At 39.3% G+C, this 20,901-nt stretch overlaps 1 protein-coding gene and 1 non-coding gene across 4 annotated transcripts in view; one reads left to right on the top strand and one right to left on the bottom strand.

Annotated features, from left to right (window-relative positions):
- The window catches only part of acsl3b (acyl-CoA synthetase long chain family member 3b), a 29,905-nt gene extending 9,915 nt beyond the window's left edge, over positions 1 to 19,990 (bottom strand). Inside the window, exons 1-12 of one of the 3 annotated variants that reach the window (XM_052129088.1) lie at positions 19,813 to 19,990; positions 18,754 to 18,790; positions 8,762 to 9,002; positions 8,491 to 8,641; positions 7,225 to 7,425; positions 6,372 to 6,549; positions 4,730 to 4,839; positions 4,456 to 4,594; positions 2,282 to 2,432; positions 811 to 934; positions 524 to 595; positions 295 to 434 (exon numbers count right to left, since the gene is read on the bottom strand). In XM_052129088.1, coding sequence (XP_051985048.1) covers positions 295 to 434; positions 524 to 595; positions 811 to 934; positions 2,282 to 2,432; positions 4,456 to 4,594; positions 4,730 to 4,839; positions 6,372 to 6,549; positions 7,225 to 7,425; positions 8,491 to 8,640 — 1,265 coding nt within the window. In that variant the 5' untranslated portion in view covers position 8,641; positions 8,762 to 9,002; positions 18,754 to 18,790; positions 19,813 to 19,990. Of the gene's footprint in view, positions 1 to 294; positions 435 to 523; positions 596 to 810; positions 935 to 2,281; positions 2,433 to 4,455; positions 4,595 to 4,729; positions 4,840 to 6,371; positions 6,550 to 7,224; positions 7,426 to 8,490; positions 8,642 to 8,737; positions 9,003 to 18,753; positions 18,791 to 19,812 lie in introns of all 3 variants that reach the window. The other 2 variants (XM_052129087.1, XM_052129086.1) reach the window with 2 other exon arrangements.
- A 502-nt stretch (positions 19,991 to 20,492) lies between these two features.
- trnag-ccc (transfer RNA glycine (anticodon CCC)) lies at positions 20,493 to 20,563 on the top strand. The gene has a single exon. It is a non-coding gene; the product is annotated as a tRNA-Gly (tRNA).
- Positions 20,564 to 20,901: the final 338 nt, after the last annotated feature.

Genomic DNA, 20,901 nt, shown 5'->3' with positions numbered 1-20,901 from the left:
TGGAGTCATATGGATTACTTTTATGCTCCCTTTATATAGCTTTTGGAGTTCACAATTTTGGCACCCATTCACCTGCATTGTGAGGACCTACAAAGCTGAAAGATTTTCTAAATACCTTAATTTATGTTCTGCAGAAGAAAGAAAGTCATACACATCTGGGATGGCATGAGGGCGAGTATTTCATGATAATTATTGGATGAACTATCCCTTTAAGCGCATAGTATTAAAGACACCCAATATAATAAGGGTCTCAAAGCTGAAGTGACAATGGCTTGAAATGTATTTATGTGTTACCTGTCACACAGCGGTGTACTGTACCCTTTGGAGATCTGCTCCATTTTGTAATTGTATGCCAGAACAAAAAGAGTTTTCTGAACACTGCTCATCTCTTCAACTTTAGTCATCACATTCTTATAGATACGGTCCATAATCTCCTACAGAGAGAGAGAGTTAGAGAGACAAAAATACAAATCGTACACAACAACAACTAATGCAATTCTTTTGTGTATGGGAGTTTTCTTACTGGTACCGCCGCCATCAGTGTTGGTTTCAGGACACTAGTGTCTCCTTTGCTGCCCTTCTTAATTTTGGATGACTGTGCGAGAAAGGAAGAAATAGAGTGAGATTATTGCACGCTATTGCCTTTATGTTGAATTATTGCAATTTTTCTTTTCTTTGCACCATTTTCATTATATGAAGCTGGAAACATATTGGCTATACAAACGTAAAGGAGTTTGTACACACACTCATATGACATACTGACATGTGTGACAACACATCAGCAGGACTAATGCTAATGCAAATTTGTACCTGATCAGCAAGCGTCTGAGGTGACGAGTATCCGATCCGGCAGCCGTTTGACACACACACCAATTCAGCGCTGAGCTCCAGGACATGAGCGAGAGGCAGGTAACCAATATAGGTGTCATTCTCACTGTTTGAATAGAATAAATCTCTTTTAAAGCCCTATGTAGAGTTAGACCGAAATATTGGTTTTACCGATTAATCTGTGCCGATAGTTGTTTTTGAGCTATCGTTTATCTGCAAAAGAATTTATGCCTATTGTAGCCAATAGATTCTACAATTAGAACAGTTTGGGTCTACAGTGCAACAGTGGCATCTAGAGGTGAAATAAAAACAACCACGTGGGGATTTGCTTTATCTAAATCTTTCATCATTGACAAAATTCATCCATATTTTTTATCCTCACTTCAATTAATAGGCTTAATCCATATTTTCAAAATAAGAGTCCCTAGTGTTTTGGGCTTGCTTCTAGTTAAAAGTCCTGCATTATTCACCAAATCTTATTTATTGAGATTTTGGTTAAACAATAAAATTGCATCTAGGATTTTATTCATTTTGGACTCTTGTATGTCTGTGCTCATCATGGTAAGGATGCAATTTTAAAAACCATCAGCCTTTTCCACTGCCTTAAGCTGCGTTCACACTGCCAGCGACATACAATCTTATCTCATTCATTTGGAAGCTGGTGACTTCCAGTAACACGAGCGAAGGCGACCGTATGTGGGCTTGTCCAGCGATGAAAAACTTTATGCAAATGAAGAGCAACTTTCTGGAGCGATAGCCAATACAAGAGAATATGGTTGAGTTCATGTGATCCTAATATTTGAATGATAATATTAATACAAAAAAAAAAACAGTGCTGTTTAGACTCTCCATACACACCACTAGCGACCTAACCGCCAGTCACTGGCGCCATGTAGCAACAAAGTAGCTGGCAGTGTGAACGCAGGTTTAGTTATCGTATCGGGCAATATCGGTCAACCTCTGGCCCAAAGTTCAGCCACAGATCACATCGAAGTGGCTCAGCTAGCTAAAAACAACAACAACAAAAAACCTTCTGAGAAGTAAATGAAACAAGACCAACCAAAATTTTACCATGTTTAACAGTAACAACAATTATTATAACTACAATAAAACTATTGTAACTTGCTATCACTGCCATCAAAAAAAGTAAAATAAATATAAAAAACATGACAGAAATATTCTGAAAGATTTTTACATTGTTTGAAATAGATCCCTTTATAATTTAATTACGATTTTACAATGACTGTGGTGTTTTGACAGAAATCCAAATACTGAAACAGCTAAACAGCGACTGATAACTCGAGACAGTGAGACAAATCTACACAGTGAGACCGCATCTGAGACAAACAGTTAAATCCAGATAGTGAGACAGCTAAAGAGACAGACAGATAAATCCAGAGAGTGAGCAGCTGAAGAGATAGAGTGAGAAAGGGGTGGTGTCAGAGAGACATACTCTAGGTTAGGGATGCGTTCAGCCATGCCAGTGATGCCAGCGATGATGTTGCTATGGGAGATCATGACTCCTTTAGGGATGCCTGTAGACCCACTGGTATACATGATCACTGCGATATCAGATGGGAGAGGCTGTCTGCGGGACATGGCAACTGCACACATACAGAGAGACACAGGTCAATCATTGTGCTCAGGGGAAAAACAGTGAAAGTTATAAACTTCTTTTCTCAGTCTGTCTGAACAGTGAAAACCTGCTCTATTAATGAGAACATCTCCCTCTGGTATTTGCTCATATCTGACACAATGTCTGTGTGTGTGTGTGTGTGGGCTCCTAACATTGGTCATAAAGAGCCTTCTTTTCATCTGACAGGAATATCCTGCTGCGAAAACTGATTTTTCTTCCACACCAAAATCTAGATTTACATCTGTTTTGGTCCTTAGTCTGTTTATTAAGCTTGTAAACTTTAAAGCATGTCAAAAGTGGGGGGGAATACTTTCATGCTTAAGGGCACACTTTTGCGGTTTCAAACTCGTATGACTTTCATTCTTCTGTGGAACGCAAACAAAGATATTTTGAAATTGTGCATTCAGAAAGTATACATTTTTTTCACATTTTGTTATGTTGCAGCCTTATGCTAAAATGCTTTAAATTATTTATTTTTCACATCAATCTACACTCCATTCCCCATAATGAAAAAGCAAAAAGCAGAATTGTGATAACTTTACAAATTTATTTAGCTTAGGTGCATCCCATTTCTCTGGATCATCTTTGAGATGGGTCTACACTTTGAGTTGGGTCCACCTGTAGCAAATTCAATTGATTTGACATGATTTGGAAAGGCACACTCCTGTCTATATAAGGTCCCGCAGAGCACAGAGAGAGGATTGTGTTGAGATCTGGGGAAGGCTACAAAAAAATTCCCAAGAGCACAGTGGCCTCCATAATTCTTAAATGGAAGTTTGGAACAACTCAGGACCTCAGGCCATCCAACAGGACAATGACCGTAAGCACAATGCCAAGACAATGCAAGAGTGGCTTGGGGACAATCTGTGAATGTCCTTGAGTGGCCCAGCCAGAGCCCGGAATTGAACATCTCCAGAGAGACCTAAATCCCCTTTGCTCCCCAATTTTTGGAATGCCCAATTCTCACTATTTACTAGGTCCTCGTGATGGCGCGGTTACTCACCTCAATCCAAGTGGTGGAAGCCAAGTCTCAGTTGCCTCCGCTTTTGAGACCATCAATCCACACATCTTATCACATGGCTTGCTGTGCATGACACCGTGGCAACTCACAGCATGTGGAGGCTCATGCTACTCTCCACGATCCACGCACAACTTACCATGCACCCCATTGCGAGAAACACTTAATCATGACCACAAGGAGGTTACCCCATGTGACTCGACCCTCCCTAGAAACCGGGCAAATTTGGTTTCTTAGGAGACCTGGCTGGAGTTACTCAGCACACCTTGGATTCAAACTTGTGACTGCAGGGGTGGTAGTCAGAGTCAATAATCGCTGAGCTACCCAGGCCCCCACATTTTTTTTCTTTTTAATAAATTTGCAAAGTTATCAAATATCTGGTATTTGCTTTGTCATTTTGGGGTATGGAGTGTAGATTGATGTCAAATGAAAATAAAATATTTAAAGAATTTTAGCATAAGGCTGCAACATACAAAATGTGAAAAAATTAAGGGATCTGAATACTTTATAAATGCACTGTATGATGTGTTTATATCCATAAAACTTTAAAGCTACAAAAAATACATAAAGGCAGCATAAAGTTCATCGATATGACTTGAGTGGTTTAATCCATGTTTTTTGAAATTATACAATCGGTTTAGGTGCATGCGCTTGGGTTTGATTCATGGACAAAGCACAAGAACATTAAGGCTGTCAAACTAAAATTGAGAATTCAAACTTTCTTTGAATTTAAGAAGAAAATGCATATTCGAATGCTAAAACTGTGCATTAGAATTAAGGATGTGTGCCAAGCACTAACAATGACTTCAGACCGATCGCATTCTTGTGGTAAAAGGCTAGACGCATATTTTGCAAGATGCAGTAGGTCAAATATTTGCATACATTGTTGTTGTATTCCATTCCAAAAATACTGCACTTGTTGGAATATACTAGATGTTGCGGGATAAGAGGCTAATTAAGTTTGAGCTCTTACTGTTCTCAGGTTTGGCCCCAATTTCTTGCACAGTTGCCATATTGTGGACCATGATGCCTCTAGGCAGATCTGGCAAACTGGGGGGCTTCTTATCCACCACTATAATGTGCTTTAGTCTGGGGACATCCATTAGTATCGCCTGAGAGAGAGAGAGAGAGAGAGAGAGAGAGAGAGAGAGAGAGAGAGAGAGAGAGAGAATAATTCAGATAATGAGTTACAAGAATTTTAAGGTCATGTGCCATGCCGAAATCCCACTGATATGGCATGTTCTCACCTTGAGGCGGCTCTGCAGCAGGTCTTTGCTTGTTATGATGTGAGTGACCTCAGTCTCATTCAGCCCATGAGCAATTGCTGCTCCTCCCAATGTAGAATACAGAGTCACCACTGAAAGAGACAGTCATGATGACCATGAGTATTAAATGTCTGTGGTGGTAGGGGTGTGGTTGAGCGCCAGCTTGTGAATACAGAGCAAGATCATCACCTGGCAAAAATTGTCTCTAACAGCTTTTTGTCATTGCAGTGAGAATTGGAGACGGATTTAAGGGTGAGCCAGACACCAGTGAGGCAGAGAGAGAGCTGCCACAAACCCCGAGACTGTGCTAAGCTGAAAAGTGTGATTATTGATTGAAGTGCTGAAAAGCCAATTTTGTGTTATAAAATAAATACTGTTTGAGTTGGATTCGCTGTCTCCCACATCCTCCTTGCAACCCCATTGCGAACTTTGTTACTATGTCCCTTTACATATATATAAAATTGTGTGTAAAATTAGCTCAACCATGCAGGGATGCGTACTGGCTCATGCAAAATCCACCAGAAATATTATAGCATCTGGGCAGATTTGGCACACTATGATTTGGGACACACCAATTCTAATCTTGCATATTATTGAAGGAAACGCTCACTCAAAAATGAACACTCTCATATAATTTACTCACCCTCATGTCACTGCAGATATGTATACTTTCTTTCTTCTGCAGAACACAAACAAATGTTTTAGAAGATCTCAGCTCTGTTGGTCCATACAATGCAAGTGAATGGTGACGAAAACTTTGAAGCACCAATAAGCACATTAAGGCAGCATTAAATAATCCCTATGACTCCAGCAGTCTAATCCATGTCTTCTGAAGTGATATGGTTGATTTTGGGCGAGAACAGACCAAAATAGAACTCCTTTTTCAATGTACTGTACATCTTGCCATTACAGTCTCTAGGCACCAGTGGCATATCTAAGGATGGGCCGTGGTGGGCCTGGGCCCACCCAGAATATTAGAGATGCCATGCTCATGTTTTCAAGCTTGATTACACTTCCTAGCACTTTATGCATACACAGAGCGCTTGATGGGGCTAGGAAGTGCAATTGAGCTTGAAATCATGCTCGCGACTGCAGATGTCAAGATTGATAGTTAAAAATATTGTGGTCTGTTGTGTGTGATGAGCATGCCAAGAGACTGCAATGGAAAGATGTACAGTGAAACAGGAGTTACATTTTGATCTACATGGACCACTGGAGTCATATGGATTACTTTTATGAGCTACAAAATTTTGGTCACTATTCAAATTGCATTGTATGAACAAACAGAAGTGAGACATTTTTCTAAAAAGCTTCGTTTGTGTTCTGAAATATAAAGAAAGTCATGCACATCAGGGGTGGCATGAGGCTAATAGAGAATTTAAATTTTTGGGTGAACTATTCCTTTAAGCAAGGACAATGCACAAATAGGGATCAGCCAGAGGCTGAGATTTGTCAAGGAATTTTCTTGACTACTGCATAACAGTTCTGATTTCATTGTAAGTTGATATTGGATCCAGTATTGGCAGATCACAGTAATGGTCCTATTTTTGTCCAGAAGTTCATCTATATTTTTCCTGCTCAGCAGATACAGGTTTGTGTGTGTGCGCGTGTATATAGTGCTCACATGGGAAGTTGTACATGAAGCAGGCCTGAGCCGCGATGATCCATTCTGCACGTGTCTCGCAGAAAACGGCAATGTTACACAGGGGCTTCTGACCCAGTGCGGCCAGACCACTACCAAACCTCTGAGAAAGATGGAAAGTGTCTTGGTATGACAACCAGTTATAATCGCCCAAAATCACCTGGAGAGAAGAAAGAGATGGTTAGATACATCAGAGATGCACTGTATTTAATGGTGAATAGTTTTGGGTGAACTATTCCTTTAAGCAAGCACATGCTGCTGTGGCCTTCACAGCAGCATGTGACTTTTTTTCTTCAGTATCATGTTAACAGCTCTTGACAACAACAGGCAGGAGAGAAATGCATTATTTACAGAGCGAGATGGCCTCTGAGCCTCTTCCTCCAGAGTTCAGTCACACTCAAGAGAGTTTAAGGAAGTGTTCTCATGGGACCTGTCCACTTACCCTCAGAAGCATATATTGAGTGTTTAGAAAACATGGTTGAACAGTTTGAACAGCAAATGAAAACCAATTTTACAAAACTAATCCTAACCACATTCATACAAGGCAAGACATTTGATTAAAACTGGATGTTTATAAATCTGTTTCAGCCTGAACTCTCAGATAATTTTTTACACTCAGTTGTTGCAAGACAAAGTTTCGAAGGTGATGCCAACATCATTACTATGACAAGCAACGTACTGTAGATATACTGGATATGACACACTTATCGAGAAAATATCTGATTTGGGCACAGTGCGGACAGTCAGTCCTCAAGAACTGATCAGAAAACAAACTGGAATTGTGTAGAGTACAAAGGATAAAGGTCTAAAAGCGTGAAGTGTGCAAGTGTCTCACCTTCTTAAACACTTTGCCGTTTGGCTGGATTTCATCCTCCTCGTTTAGCAGCTCTCTTGTGCCTAGACAGTCTCTGTTAGGGAAGTGAACTACAGCATATTCAAACACTTTATCCAAAGTGTCCACACCCGCGTGCAATAGGGATGCCAACCGCTGCTGGCTGTTCACTGCCCGGTACGGCCCTGCAGGATTCCTGCTCACCTAGTGACACAGCACGGGAAAAGAGAATGAGATCAAGGGGAAAGATCTGGACCACTATGGAGCCTGCATGGGTTACAAATGGGTTAGGGGACCGATGTTATCGAGTGCAACAATAGCTGCTTTTCCATTATCGAAAGGATCTGTTCACTATCAGTAGCGGGTCCAATAGCATTTCTACTCTAACAAGGTTCGGTAAGGTATAATTATAAACTATTTCGTACCATACTCAAAAAGAGAACCATGTTGTTCGAACGCCTACATGGTGGCTTACAACTGGTCACTTGCTCAGTCAGCCCATTCGAATTCTGATTTTGCAGTACCAAAGTGGAAAAAAACCCCTAACATGCCAATGAGTCTAGATCAGAACAGAACAGCATGATTTAGCAACAAGAACCAATGGTAAAAAAGCGGTTAATGACCGCCAACTTTTTTAACGGCCTTGGTTCCAAAAGCATTTTTTTTTTTTAAATAAACCAACTAACTTTGATTTTAAACAAAAAAGCAATCATGGCTTCTATTGATTAAAAACCCCAAAATGATCACAAAAATCAGTTTTTCTATGGACAGAACCCTATTGTTGCGCTCTATAAACTGGTGCAAAGGCACTGTACAAAATCCAAACCCACCTGATTCATCACATAACTAAAATAATTGTAACATTTAATTTTCACTTGCAATTTACTTTGAGTGAATCTGTTAAGTAATGAGAGTCTAATCCATGCACTAATCTCAGGCTCTATGATCATTTTTGTGTTGTAGAACGTCCTGCCCAGTTATTCATGTGCTGAATAAACTAAAATGTTGTGTGTGTGTGTGTATATATATATATATATATATCCATTCCACCCAGCCCCATTTCTGAGGATAAAATGCTAAATTAGAGGCATTTAACATTACATTTGATAGACAATTTAATCACAGCAATGACAACATGATTGACTTTCTATAAACATAACAAATGTCAAACAAGCCCATTATTTGTTACATTTAGCTTTGTTGTTATTTAGTGTGAAGTAACTCCACATGATGTTTCTCTGTCCCAAATTTGATCTATACTTTACTCACCGAGCGCGCCTTGACCCGTTTGGCACGGGCCTTGTTCTCGCTGGCCCCGGAGAGCAGATACCAGGGCAAGAATGTGATGACGGAATAAACCCAGACCACCGATCGGAAGACCTGCAGCAGGAGAGGGGACATGTCCTCCTTCAACTTCATCCTGAGGAACGATGCATCAGGAACGAAAGGGAGAAAAGAGGGAAAGAAAAGTTCATTATTTTTTTGACCGCAGTACCTCAGGTTTGTTTTTATTTACCTTTGGTTTGTTTCCTTCACTCACTCTGAATTGTTCTGTCCTTTTCTCAGAGTCTGTGATAGTGTTCCTCCTCTTTTAAAGGTCTTGTTGTCCTCAAGACCTCTCGCTCCTGGAGTGCTTTATGGTATAGACGATGCTCCTCGGCCTACTCCCTTTTGTTAAACCTACTGGCTGACAGTTGCGACTTCCTGTTCCATTTCTTTGTCCCACTCCTAGCTTCCTACTATGACAGGGTATAAATGACTGGGACTCAGGACGACCTCTCCTGTAGGGAAATAATAATAAATAAAAAAAACTATGTTTTAATGTGGAAACTAAATTTGGTGTACTGAAACTTTTTGATAAGTTAATTGTCTCATTTTTGTAGTCACCATCTAAACACAGAAGCTAGACATGTTATCAGCCACGACTGCAGTAATGTTCCCAATGCCAATCAACTGGTGATGAAATGGCCTCACAAGGATATGTGAATTATCACAAGAGAACATCATCTTGAATGTTCAAAGCTAAATGAACACACAAAGAACAACCTGGACTCATATTGCATATCACATATTACACAATATTATTGGATTACAGGCTGCAGGGAATAAAGCTCGTTTTTTCTGCCTTTTTGCCACTTTGATTAATTGGAAAAGCAAAGAGAGTTAAGGAGACAGAGGAAATGGAATTAGGAAATGAAACGAGCCACACTTGAACTTGACCACATAAGCACCATAGAGCATGTGTGCTTATCACTATTCCATGGCTCTAACAGAGGCATTGTGTTCTGATTTAACTGGGGATGGCAGACTGTGAAGACTGTGAGCTCAGTGAACAAACAAGACAGACTTTGTTTTAGTGAGCTTCATCCTTCCAGAACAACAAAGTCTTCTGTACGAGAGCAGGATGTGTTCCTGAATGCAAGTGTGTGTATAGGAGGAAGAGATGGGAGTGGACACAAATTTCCAACATATTGAGTCCAAACAGGGATATTTTGCCAAATTCTGTAATCAAAATTAATAACCCGATATATGAGCAGAGCTACATGATAGAAACAACATCACAATATGTTTCACACACATTGTGCAATAAAATCATGATTGGATCTCAGTTGAAACTGCACCAAACACAAAGCATAGAAATGTTCAGAAGTTTTGCAAGAGAGACCCCGTGTTTGAATATGCATTCAATGGTGTCAGTGTCAATGGAGTAGAATGTGCTCAGTATTCATAAAACAGATGGAAAGAAATACCCAGATGACGTTCTACGTCTGACAGGATTATGAAATACGCATACACTGGACATTTTTCTATCCTGAAATCTCACAGGAGCAGAGACGACATGATAAAACTCTGAACTAAAAGAAAAGAAAATATGGAGATCTGCAAGTCGGGCGGCTTCTTTTAACTGTAATTTCTATAATAAGAAAGTGGCTCTTTGTGGTGAAATTTTACCTGATGAACAAAACCAAAGTTTTGACAAAAAATGTTCACGGTTGTTGCTACTACATCATATTTTCAGGTTACGGGACAATGCCTATGTACCTTTATGAATTATGTCAGAAAATGTACTACTGGTACTTAGGGTTGCAGCGGTACACCGGTTTCACGGTATACCACGGTTTGAAAATTGACGGATATCATACCATGTACATTTGCTTATCTACGGTATTGAGAAAAAAATCCAACCGGACGGAGAATCTCACGTCCGCATATCCTTTATTCCTTGTCTGCCTGTCAGACTCTTCAACTTGCGACACGCACGCACGCACAGCGGAGAAAATGTCTGAGAGAAGCGAGGGGGTCTGACATGAGTTTGTGTGCGAGTAAAAGCAGTGTTTCTCAACTGGTCTATTTGGACTGGGTCGCCAACAATGCCATGGTTCTCCCATTGCAGATATTTCGGCGGCCGCCCAAGTGATAGACTATTTAGGACTGCTGAGGCAGATTTAATGATAATCTCGCAAACAGCTAAAGCAGACATGGGCAACATATGGCCCGCGGCTCATTTATCGTAAAAGCGTTTTTATTTTTCATTGGATATTTCAGTTAACTTGTATTGGGACCTAACACGTCTCCATAAACGTTTACCATGCTAAGGGTTGCCAGATAAGAGACGAAACACCCCCAGTTTGAGATTTATACTTGCGCAAATTGGAAATATTCATCTAATGTTATACTTATTTTGTGCAATCTGGCAAACATGCACGTCTCGTGTTCTCCTTTGATCAAACTTAGCGATCTGTAGTGCAACATTCTGCTCAAGGAAAAGTGTAATACGGCTACTCTGTCCATTCTTGAGGCTGCTAGTGATGTTTGGTGCTACTAATTTTGCAGGTAAACCTTCTCAGTGATTAAATAAAATATAAAAGTATATCTCGGCATCATTGACACATGGATTGACACAATCATTGACATGCAAGCAAAAGAGATGAATATGTAAATGTATTTTTATTTGTGCAAAATAAACTTGCTAGTTCACACAAAAATGAAACTTTTCTCATAATTTACTCAACCTCAGGCCATCCCATGTGTATGGCTTTCTTTCTTCTGCAGAACACAAACAAAGAATTATTATTAATTTTTTTTATATCTCAGTTCTGTAGGTCCATATAATGCAATTCAATGGTGACCAGAACTTTGAAGCTCCAAAAAGCTTATAAAAGACAGCATAAAAGTAATCAATATGACTCCAGTGGTTAAATCCATGTATTCAGAAACTATATAGTAGGTGTGGGTGAGAAACAGATCAATATTTAAATCCTTTTTCGAAAGTCTCCACTTTCATTTCAACATTCTTCTTCTTATTTTTTTTGACGATTCACATTCTTCGTGCATATCACCACCTATTAGTCGGGGTGGTTAAAGGTGGAGATTTATAGTCACGGTATACATTCCTGGGTATCGAACCAATGACCTTATTCAATGACCAAGAATAATATTTGGCGAGCAAGGTGGCCAATGGCTAAAATAAATACCTATTTGAGACATGTAATAGAATTTAATATCATCAAATGTCATGTACACAAAATACTGTATGGAAATAGATTATCTTTTTTGTAAGCTTAGCTTATTAAAATTCTATAGGCTAAACTTATAAACTATAATGCTCCTCTTGCCTCTGAAAAATAGTTGATTTCTAAACACTTAGACTTAAATTGCAATTCACATATTGCAACAGGAACTACTGAAGAACTTTTCAAAGTGTTGGAAAACTAATTGTGTAAGAATTGCAAGCATAATGTTGCTCTGACAAACAACATATGTAAAGTCATTGCATCAAGCACTGTGCAAGGCCGGGCTGACTATGGTAAAGCAATAACAGGCAGCAATCCATGCTTGTACAAATCCCAGGTCCTGTATGACAGGAGACAGGAAGTACATGGATGTGAAAGCCTCTCCTTAGAGGAATGTCACAAAAGATAGAGGAGAAGAAGAGGACAAGACACAACACTAAATGTTTTTCAAAGCAAATTCAATGTACTATGTGGACATACTACAACGTTCACTAAAACTCAAAGTTCATTCAGACCATTTATGAAAACTAGGCTGCAAAAACGAGTTGTTCAGAAATCAGTGATGGAATAACCATGAACTCATTAATGTGACCGTTTAATGTTAATCAACCCCTAACACCTTAGCCAATCATAACAAAAGTCATTTACATACAGAATCATAAAAGTAGAGTATCAAAAACAGAGAAAGAAAAGTGTGAAAAATTACATTGAAAAGAATTGACATCAGTAAATCTTGACCTACATTATAAATGGACTTCAAGGAAGTTGGGCTCCATGATTTTAGAATCCAGTTATAAGAATGGAATTAACTTTGATAGGGTGGGTAGAGACACATTGGGTTAACCTCCTCGTGGTCGCTATAATGTGGTTCCTAATCTCAGTGGGGCGCGTGGAGAGTTGTGCTCGGATGCCGTGGAAAATAGAGTGAGTCTCCACACGCGCTAGGTCTCCGTGGTAATATGGTCAACAAACCATGTGATAAGATGCATGGATCGACTGTCTCAGATGCGGAGGCAACTGAGATATGTTCTCCACCACCCGGATTGAGGCGAGTCACTATGCCACCACGGGGACTAGAGCGCATTGGGAATTGGGCATGCAGAATTGGGGAGAAAATCCCCCCCCCAAAAAAAGAACTGAATGGAATTAACTATAAAACACGGAATGTCACAGAATTCGACAAATTTAGGATAAACATTAAGGTTTGAGTGCACAATTAATCAAATTAGAAATTGTGATATGTCCTAGTGAGATTATTACTGAAAAGACCATGTCATGAGCATCACTTGACTCTGTGTGTGTGTGTGTGTGTGTTGTGTGTAGCAGATGACAGAGATCAAAGTGCTCATTCACTTTGAATTGTACACTTTATATATTTCATTAATTAAATCACTGCCTTTTGACAGATTAATAATCACACTGAGCCATGTAAGGAGCTCCTTATGCAATATGATCACACGGGAAATCAGCATGTTGTTTCTGAATGTTCAAGTACCCTGACATCAGCCCCATTATGCCATCTTATGCTATCTTCCATCAGACATTTTTGCATCTGTTCAAGTGTGTTTTACCTTTCCAATGAAGCGACTGCATTGCTTCAGGTGTACGAAAGGCCCAGGTTCTCCTCACACTTTGAAACCAGGAAGTAATTGTGTTCATGCAGTCAGTGACGAGCGCGATTCAGAGGTTCCGTTTCCCTTTAACATGACTTTTTCACTATACTGATGGTTAGGTTTAGGGGACAGAGCTAATAAAATAGGCATTCCTCTTCACTGCATTGCATTACTTACAGCTAAAAACATCTCGCTACTTGATTTTTTTCCCCTCTGTGACCATTTCACTTAGGAACTGGAGCTTAAATGTGCCCTTACATATGAAAACCTTCCTCCAAAAAAAAAAAAAAGAAAAAAAAAAAACTGAATTTGGAAATAAAATAAAATTGATTTCATTGGCCCTGGGGATGAGAATATATTACTCACGTCTAAATGTATAAATGTCTTCTAAATTAATTAATGTTTAAAGGGATAGTTCACCCAAAAATTCTCTCAACATTTACTCACCCCCATGCCAACCTTCTACTGCTGAGCACAAACAAAGATTTTTAGAAGAACATTTTAGCTCTGTAGGTCCTCACAATCCAAGTAGCAGGTGGCCAGAACTTTGAAGTTCCAAAAAGCTCATAAAGGCACAAGGCAGCATAAAAGTAATCCATATAACTCCAGTGGTCACAATGCAAGTGAATGGATACAGAAATGTTTAAGCTCCAAAAGCACATAAAAGGTAGCATAAAGTAATCCAAACAACAGTTGTTAAATCCATGTCTTCTGAAGTTATATGATAGATGTGGGTGAAAAAAGATTAATATTTAAGTCCTTTTTTTACTATAAATTATACTCCCGTCCCAGTAGGTGGCGATATGCATGAAGAATGCGAATAGTCAAAAACAAAAAAAGAATGTGAAAGTGAAAATGGAGATTGATAGTAAAAAAGGACTTACATATTTATCTGTTTCTCACCCACACCTATCATATCACTTCTGAAGACATGGATTCAACAACTGGAGTTGTTTATACTACTTTTATGCTGCCTTTATATGCTTTTGGAGCTTAGAAATTTCAGAACCCATTCACTTGCATTGTGAGGAACAACAGAGCGGAGACATTCTAAAAATCTTCAATGATACTGATTTACTTTTTCATTTTTGGGTGAACTATTCCTTTACCAAATGTGCTATAGGACCAAACTAACCATATAACACGTTTCTCTCTCTATCTAGTAGTTTCAGTTTATTATTCACTTTTTCAATATTATTTCAAAAACAGGTTTAGTGCAGGTAATAATAGCACTAAATGAGATGACCTAGAGCATTTGAGGTGCAGTTGTTTAATAGAAAGTCATTTGAGATGCTGCCATTGCAGTGAAGATCTTCATCCAAACTATGGTATCAAGTATCATCTCCCTTTAGCAACCTGCACAGCGACATTTGCTCAAGCTCATAGTTTGGTTTCTCACGCACAATGCATGCGACACAAATTCCTTCATTAGCTCAGATCTGCAGGGTCAGTGTGCAACCTACTTTCTAGGCATATCTCACATCTTTGTGTGTTGTTGGCGCATGCGATTGATTGTTCTATAAGAGTATCACAAAGCAGTTGTACTGCGCATGCATCAAACTAATTGGGCTTGCGGTGTATACTTTAAAAGGCTGAGCTCTTAACTCTGCACGAGACTCGAATCCAGGGCGTGCTGAGTGACTCGTCAGGCTTCCTAAGCAACGAATTGGCCCGGTTTCTAGGGTGGGTAAAGTCAAATTGGGTTAACCTCCTCGTGGTCACCATAATGTGGTTCTTGCTCTCGGTGAGTTGAGCTTGGATGCTGCTGAGAATAGTGTGATGCTTCCACACGCGCTATGTCTCTGCGGTAACGCACTCAACAAGCCATGCGATAAGATGCGTGCAGTGAAATGTCTCAGATGCGGAGGCAACGGAGTTTCATCCTCCACCACCCAGATTGAGGGGAGTCAATATGCCACCACGAGGATTTAGAGTGCATTGGGCATTCCAAATTGGTGAGAAAAGGGGAGAAGAAACAAAACTGTGTATGAAACAGAACAGCGAGTATACAAACTACACTAAAACAAAGCACACCCTATAGCCTTGAAGGACAATGATGAACCTGCCTGCTGGCTCCAAAAGTAGTCATAGTATTATGAGGTGGGTGTCAAGAGGAGGAACCGGTCATGGAGGAAGGGTTGAATAACTACTAACATCAGGGAATCAAACTGAAAACAAAACCAGTTTGGAGAGAGATCTGTTCCCTTTTCTTCTAGTACTCAAATTCCCCCACACAAAAACACAAACAGCAAGTGCACACCCTTTGTTCCACGGCTCACCATGTATCAAAGTGCATGCCGAACTGAAGGAACAGGAATATCTCTGGTCTTTCAGGCACACCCACCTGGTTTACTGTTAAGAGCCCTAACATTCATTGCCCATAATCCACGTTAAACATCACTAGAGCAGTTTGGGCGTGATCAGACCCTTTATGCTGGTCCATCGACTACTGGCAACCCTATACAGGGTGTGAAAAAAGAAAATTATATTACAAACTCATTCACACACCCAAACTTGGGAGAATCATGTAGAATCCAGCCCAAAGGAAATGTACACATCATTCGCACTCAACTACTCGATACTACCAATTCATCTACAATCTTAGGTGCATTCAAATGGGCTGTTCAGACCAAATGCGTTCTTGAGCAAAAAAGAAAATGCCAGATGCAGTGCAACAAAATAACAAAATACAGGTGTCTCAAGTTTTTTTTTTTTACCCAAATAAACAGCTTGAAGATGCACAGCAGTCAAAGACATCTGTCTAGCACATGTTTACATAGAAAAACAATGTGAAAAGAGCGCAAACAGACACAAAATCGCAATCCCTGTGAACAGGTATTTTTGGTGATAGAAGAAAAAAAAACAAGCAAGTGCACACAAAACATTACAGTGGGACACAGAATATAAAATGGGGTAAGAGTATAAATGGACACAAAAAAAAATAGGCCATATAACATGTATGCACATGTGCAAGAGGTAATTTATGGTAGGGGTATGGACAGTTATTAAACTAAATATGAGTGAATTTACATATGTACATGGCATCGAAGTTAGTTTCAGGTTTTGCATTGTAATATTGAATGTTGTATCTTCCCTCCAATATATATATATATATATATATATATATATATATATATATATATATATATATATATATATATATATATATATACACACTCACCTAAAGGATTATTAGGAACACCTGTTCAATTTCTCATTAATGCAATTATCTAATCAACCAATCACATGGCAGTTGCTTCAATGCATTTAGGGGTGTGGTCCTGGTCAAGACAATCTCCTGAACTCCAAACTGAATGTCAGAATGGGAAAGAAAGGTGATTTAAGCAATTTTGAGCGTGGCATGGTTGTTGGTGCCAGACGGGCCAGTCTGAGTATTTCACAATCTGCTCAGTTACTGGGATTTTCACGCACAAACATTTCTAGGGTTTACAAAGAATGGTGTGAAAAGGGAAAAACATCCAGTATGCGGCAGTCCTGTGGGCCAAAATGCCTTGTTGATGCTAGAGGTCAGAGGAGAGTGGGCCGACTGATTCAAGCTGATAGAAGAGCAACTTTGACTGAAATAACCACTCGTTACAACCGAGGTATGCAGCAAAGCATTTGTGAAGCCACAACATGCACAACCTTGAGGCGGATGGGCTACAACAGCAGAAGACCCCACCGGGTACCACTCATCTCCACTACAAATAGGAAAAAGAGGCTACAATTTGCAAGAGCTCACCAAAATTGGACAGTTGAAGACTGGAAAAATGTTGCCTGGTTTGATGATTCTCGATTTCTGTTGAGACATTCAGATGGTAGAGTCAGAATTTGGCGTAAACAGAATGAGAACATGGATCCATCATGCCTTGTTACCACTGTGCAGGCTGGTGGTGGTGGTGTAATGGTGTGCGGATGTTTTCTTGGCACACTTTAGGCCCCTTAGTGCCAATCGGGCATCGTTTAAATGCCACGGCCTACCTGAGCATTGTTTCTGACCATGTCCTTCCCTTTATGGCCACCATGTACCCATCCTCTGATGGCTACTTCCAGCAGGATAATGCAAATTGGTTTCTTGAACATGACAATGAGTTCACTGTACTAAAATGGCCCCCACAGTCACCAGATCTCAACCCAATAGAGCATCTTTGGGATGTGGTGGAACGGGAGCTTCGTGCCCTGGATGTGCATCCCACAAATCTCCATCAACTGCAAGATGCTATCCTATCAATATGGGCCAACATTTCTAAAGAATGCTTTCAGCACCTTGTTGAATCAATGCCACGTAGAATTAAGGCAGTTCTGAAGGCGAAAAGGGGTCAAACACAGTATTAGTATGGTGTTCCTAATAATCCTTTAGGTGAGTGTATATATATATATGGAAAAAGAGTAGCTTGGACACCATGCAAAATATTTCACTTTGTGTTCCATGGAAGAAACAAAGCCAAACATGGGTTTGGAAAAATATGCTAGTTAGTAAATTAATACATTTTAACAGTATGTTATTTTTGGGCAAACTATCCAAAATTTACCGGCAAATAAATGATCGCTTAAGTGAGCAGAAGAAAACAAACGTGGTTGGTAAATAAAACTACATTTAAACTACCTAAAGAAAATGAAGAGTAACTGACATTGGATGTATCACATAAATGCATATATGATTATACTGTATAAACTCCCCTGATGTATACACTTATCAAGACCTCAAGATCTTGTGGTGTGAAGAAGAATACAATCTGTTAGATAGACATCTGGAATGTTAAAGTGTGTATAGCTTTTAAAATAGTTACTCATTATGACATATACAATAGCTGGGACACCAAAACCAATCTCTGCCAAAAAAAAAAAAAGATATGTAAATGAAAGTTATGTATTCTCAGAAATTAACCTTATGTAGCTGCATGATGACCATTCAAACACTTCCAACACAAGTGCATTGGCATTGGCAGGCATACTAATAATGACTGGTAACCTCCAAACCGTAGTACCCATAATATGAAGGAATAATCTCAAACCAATTCAACCTACTGTTTTACCAATCACCCAAAACAAACTACAGTTCCATGCCACCAGCATACAGCTCAGTAATTTAATTCACACAACACATCTTCCGATGCTAAAATAGACTGCTCGGACATCTGCTTTTCCATCAAACAGAGTAGAAGTAGTAGTGGGTGTGAGATTAGCATATGTGTGTTATTGTTTGTGTGTGAGAGAGACTCTCACATGAGTGATTATGACATGAGAGCACTAATGTGGTTGGTGTGAATGTGTAATTATGCAAGCATCAGTGTAAATGTGCATGGTCGTGACAGCAGAAATTTGTTTAGTGTGTATTTATAAGCATAAATGTGCATAAAGGGATAGTTCACACAAAAATTATAATTCTCTCATTATTTACTCACCCTCATGCCATCCCAGATATGTATGACATTCTTTCATCTGCAGAACACAAATTAAGATTTTTAGAAGAATATCTCAGCTTTGTACAATGCAAGTGAATTGTGGCCAGACATATGATGCTCCAAAAAGCATATTAAGGTAGCAAAAAGTAAAATAAATGACTCCATGAATTAAATCCATGTCTTTAGAAGCAATATGATAGGTGTGGGTGAGAAAAAGATCAATATTTACACACTTTTTTTACTGTAAATCTCCAATTTCACTTTCTTTTGGGTGATTTGCATTCTTTGTGCATATTGCCACCAATGATTTATAGTAACAAAATAATTAAATATAGATCTGTTTCTCACCCACACCTATCACATGGCTTCTGAAGGCATTTATTGAATTACTTTAATGCTGACTTTGTGCTTTTTGGAGCTTCACATTTCAGACCACATTGTATGGACCTACAAAGCTGAGATATTTTTCTGCAACTCTTTATTTGTGTTCAACAGAAGAAAGAAAATCATACACATCTGGGATGGCATGTGGGTGAGTAAATTAAATGAAAAATTTTGAACTATCCCTGTTACAAGTGTGCCTGTCTGAGTTGGTATATGAACAATTCAGTGCCATTAAAAACTACTGGAGTCCACAGTGAAAATCAATAAAACTTAATAAGAAATTTGCAGTCTTACTAGGTCACAAATTCAAAAAGCAAATGTATGACTTTGATCATATACTAATATATATATATATATATATATATATATATATATATATATATATATATATATATATATATATATAGTATATGCATGTATGTATCATTTCTGCTCGTGAACATAACAGGCCTGAGAAGAGATTCAACGCTGGAATGCGATGCCATCCATATCTTACATTCCTCCGGCTGCTGAGAGTTGTCAGAGCATGCAAACCATCTTCATACATGAGTAATAACTAGCCAACCATCGTCTGGTGCTTCTATATATATTTATGTGTGTGTCTTTAACATGTAAATCAATCCTCAAGCGCGCATTTGCACCACACAACAACACATACAGACAATCAACACTCACCTGATTCCTCCCAAACAATCCCGCTGCTTCAGTCAGACTCTAAACATCCCATTTAAAAGGGTGGGGGTAAACAGTTGTTGCAGGTGGATTTTAGATGTTCGATACGGTAAATATACAACGATAATATATATATTTTTTATTTTCTGGGTCGTTGTATGTTGCAGTCGCGCCGGTGTCGTCGCACACGCCCGGAAGTGATGGAAAGCGTTGTCATGGCAGGGGCACGGCTTCTCTGCGATCCCATTGGCTGAGTCTGGGTGGCGCGTGTTGATGGCTGACCTGACGTCACGCCGGGGTTACCAGCGGTCATTATAGATTTCTTTTAATGAAAAGTATTGCAGATATTTGTTTATATTTGCGTATCACATGTGATCGTTTGCGTTGCATTTCTGCGTCAGCGGTAATTGGTCATAAATATCAGTGACTATTGTCATTACTTATCTTGTTTGCTCGATCAAAGCTGTGCTGCAGCGTCCCCAACTGCTAGCTGTTTAATTTACATTTCTCCAGTAGATTCCCGTTTAGTTTACGGCAGTCGTTTCAAAATTTTCTCTCACTTTTGTGCATACAGATTCCTTGATGCTGCTCAGACATCTTGCAATTTTTGTGTGAATAATCTGATACGTTCATATTTATATTGCAATACTACTATTTCAAGATGATCTCTTGTAATGAAGAAGGCGCCGCTGGTGTAGTGGTATCATGCAAGATTCCCATTCTTGCGACCCGGGTTCGATTCCCGGGCGGCGCACTATGTTTTGAAAAAATCTTAATATTACAGAAAAGCAGATTTGACAAATCCGGGTAAATGCAACAGACATAAAGTTTGGCTTCGATATCCCCATTTGGGAAGTTGTGGTGAATTAGTAGCCAGATATGTTCAATAATGTATGAATCAGAGAACATGCAATAAATAATGAAAATTAAAATGCAAATAATTAAAGATGATGTAGGGCTACAGTTTATGCATTATTAATATAAAGGGATTTATTTCACTTTTTCATTGCACACCAATACACACAGAGTGCAGTTGTAACAGAACTGTTGGACAGATACAGGCCTAGTTCACAAAGTGTCACTTCCCCATCA

The sequence above is a fragment of the Xyrauchen texanus genome, chromosome 6, assembly GCF_025860055.1.
Source record: "Xyrauchen texanus isolate HMW12.3.18 chromosome 6, RBS_HiC_50CHRs, whole genome shotgun sequence".
Lineage (NCBI taxonomy): Eukaryota > Metazoa > Chordata > Actinopteri > Cypriniformes > Catostomidae > Xyrauchen > Xyrauchen texanus.
Note: the sequence above shows the minus strand (reverse complement) of the source record. Positions and strands in the feature narration are given on the sequence as shown.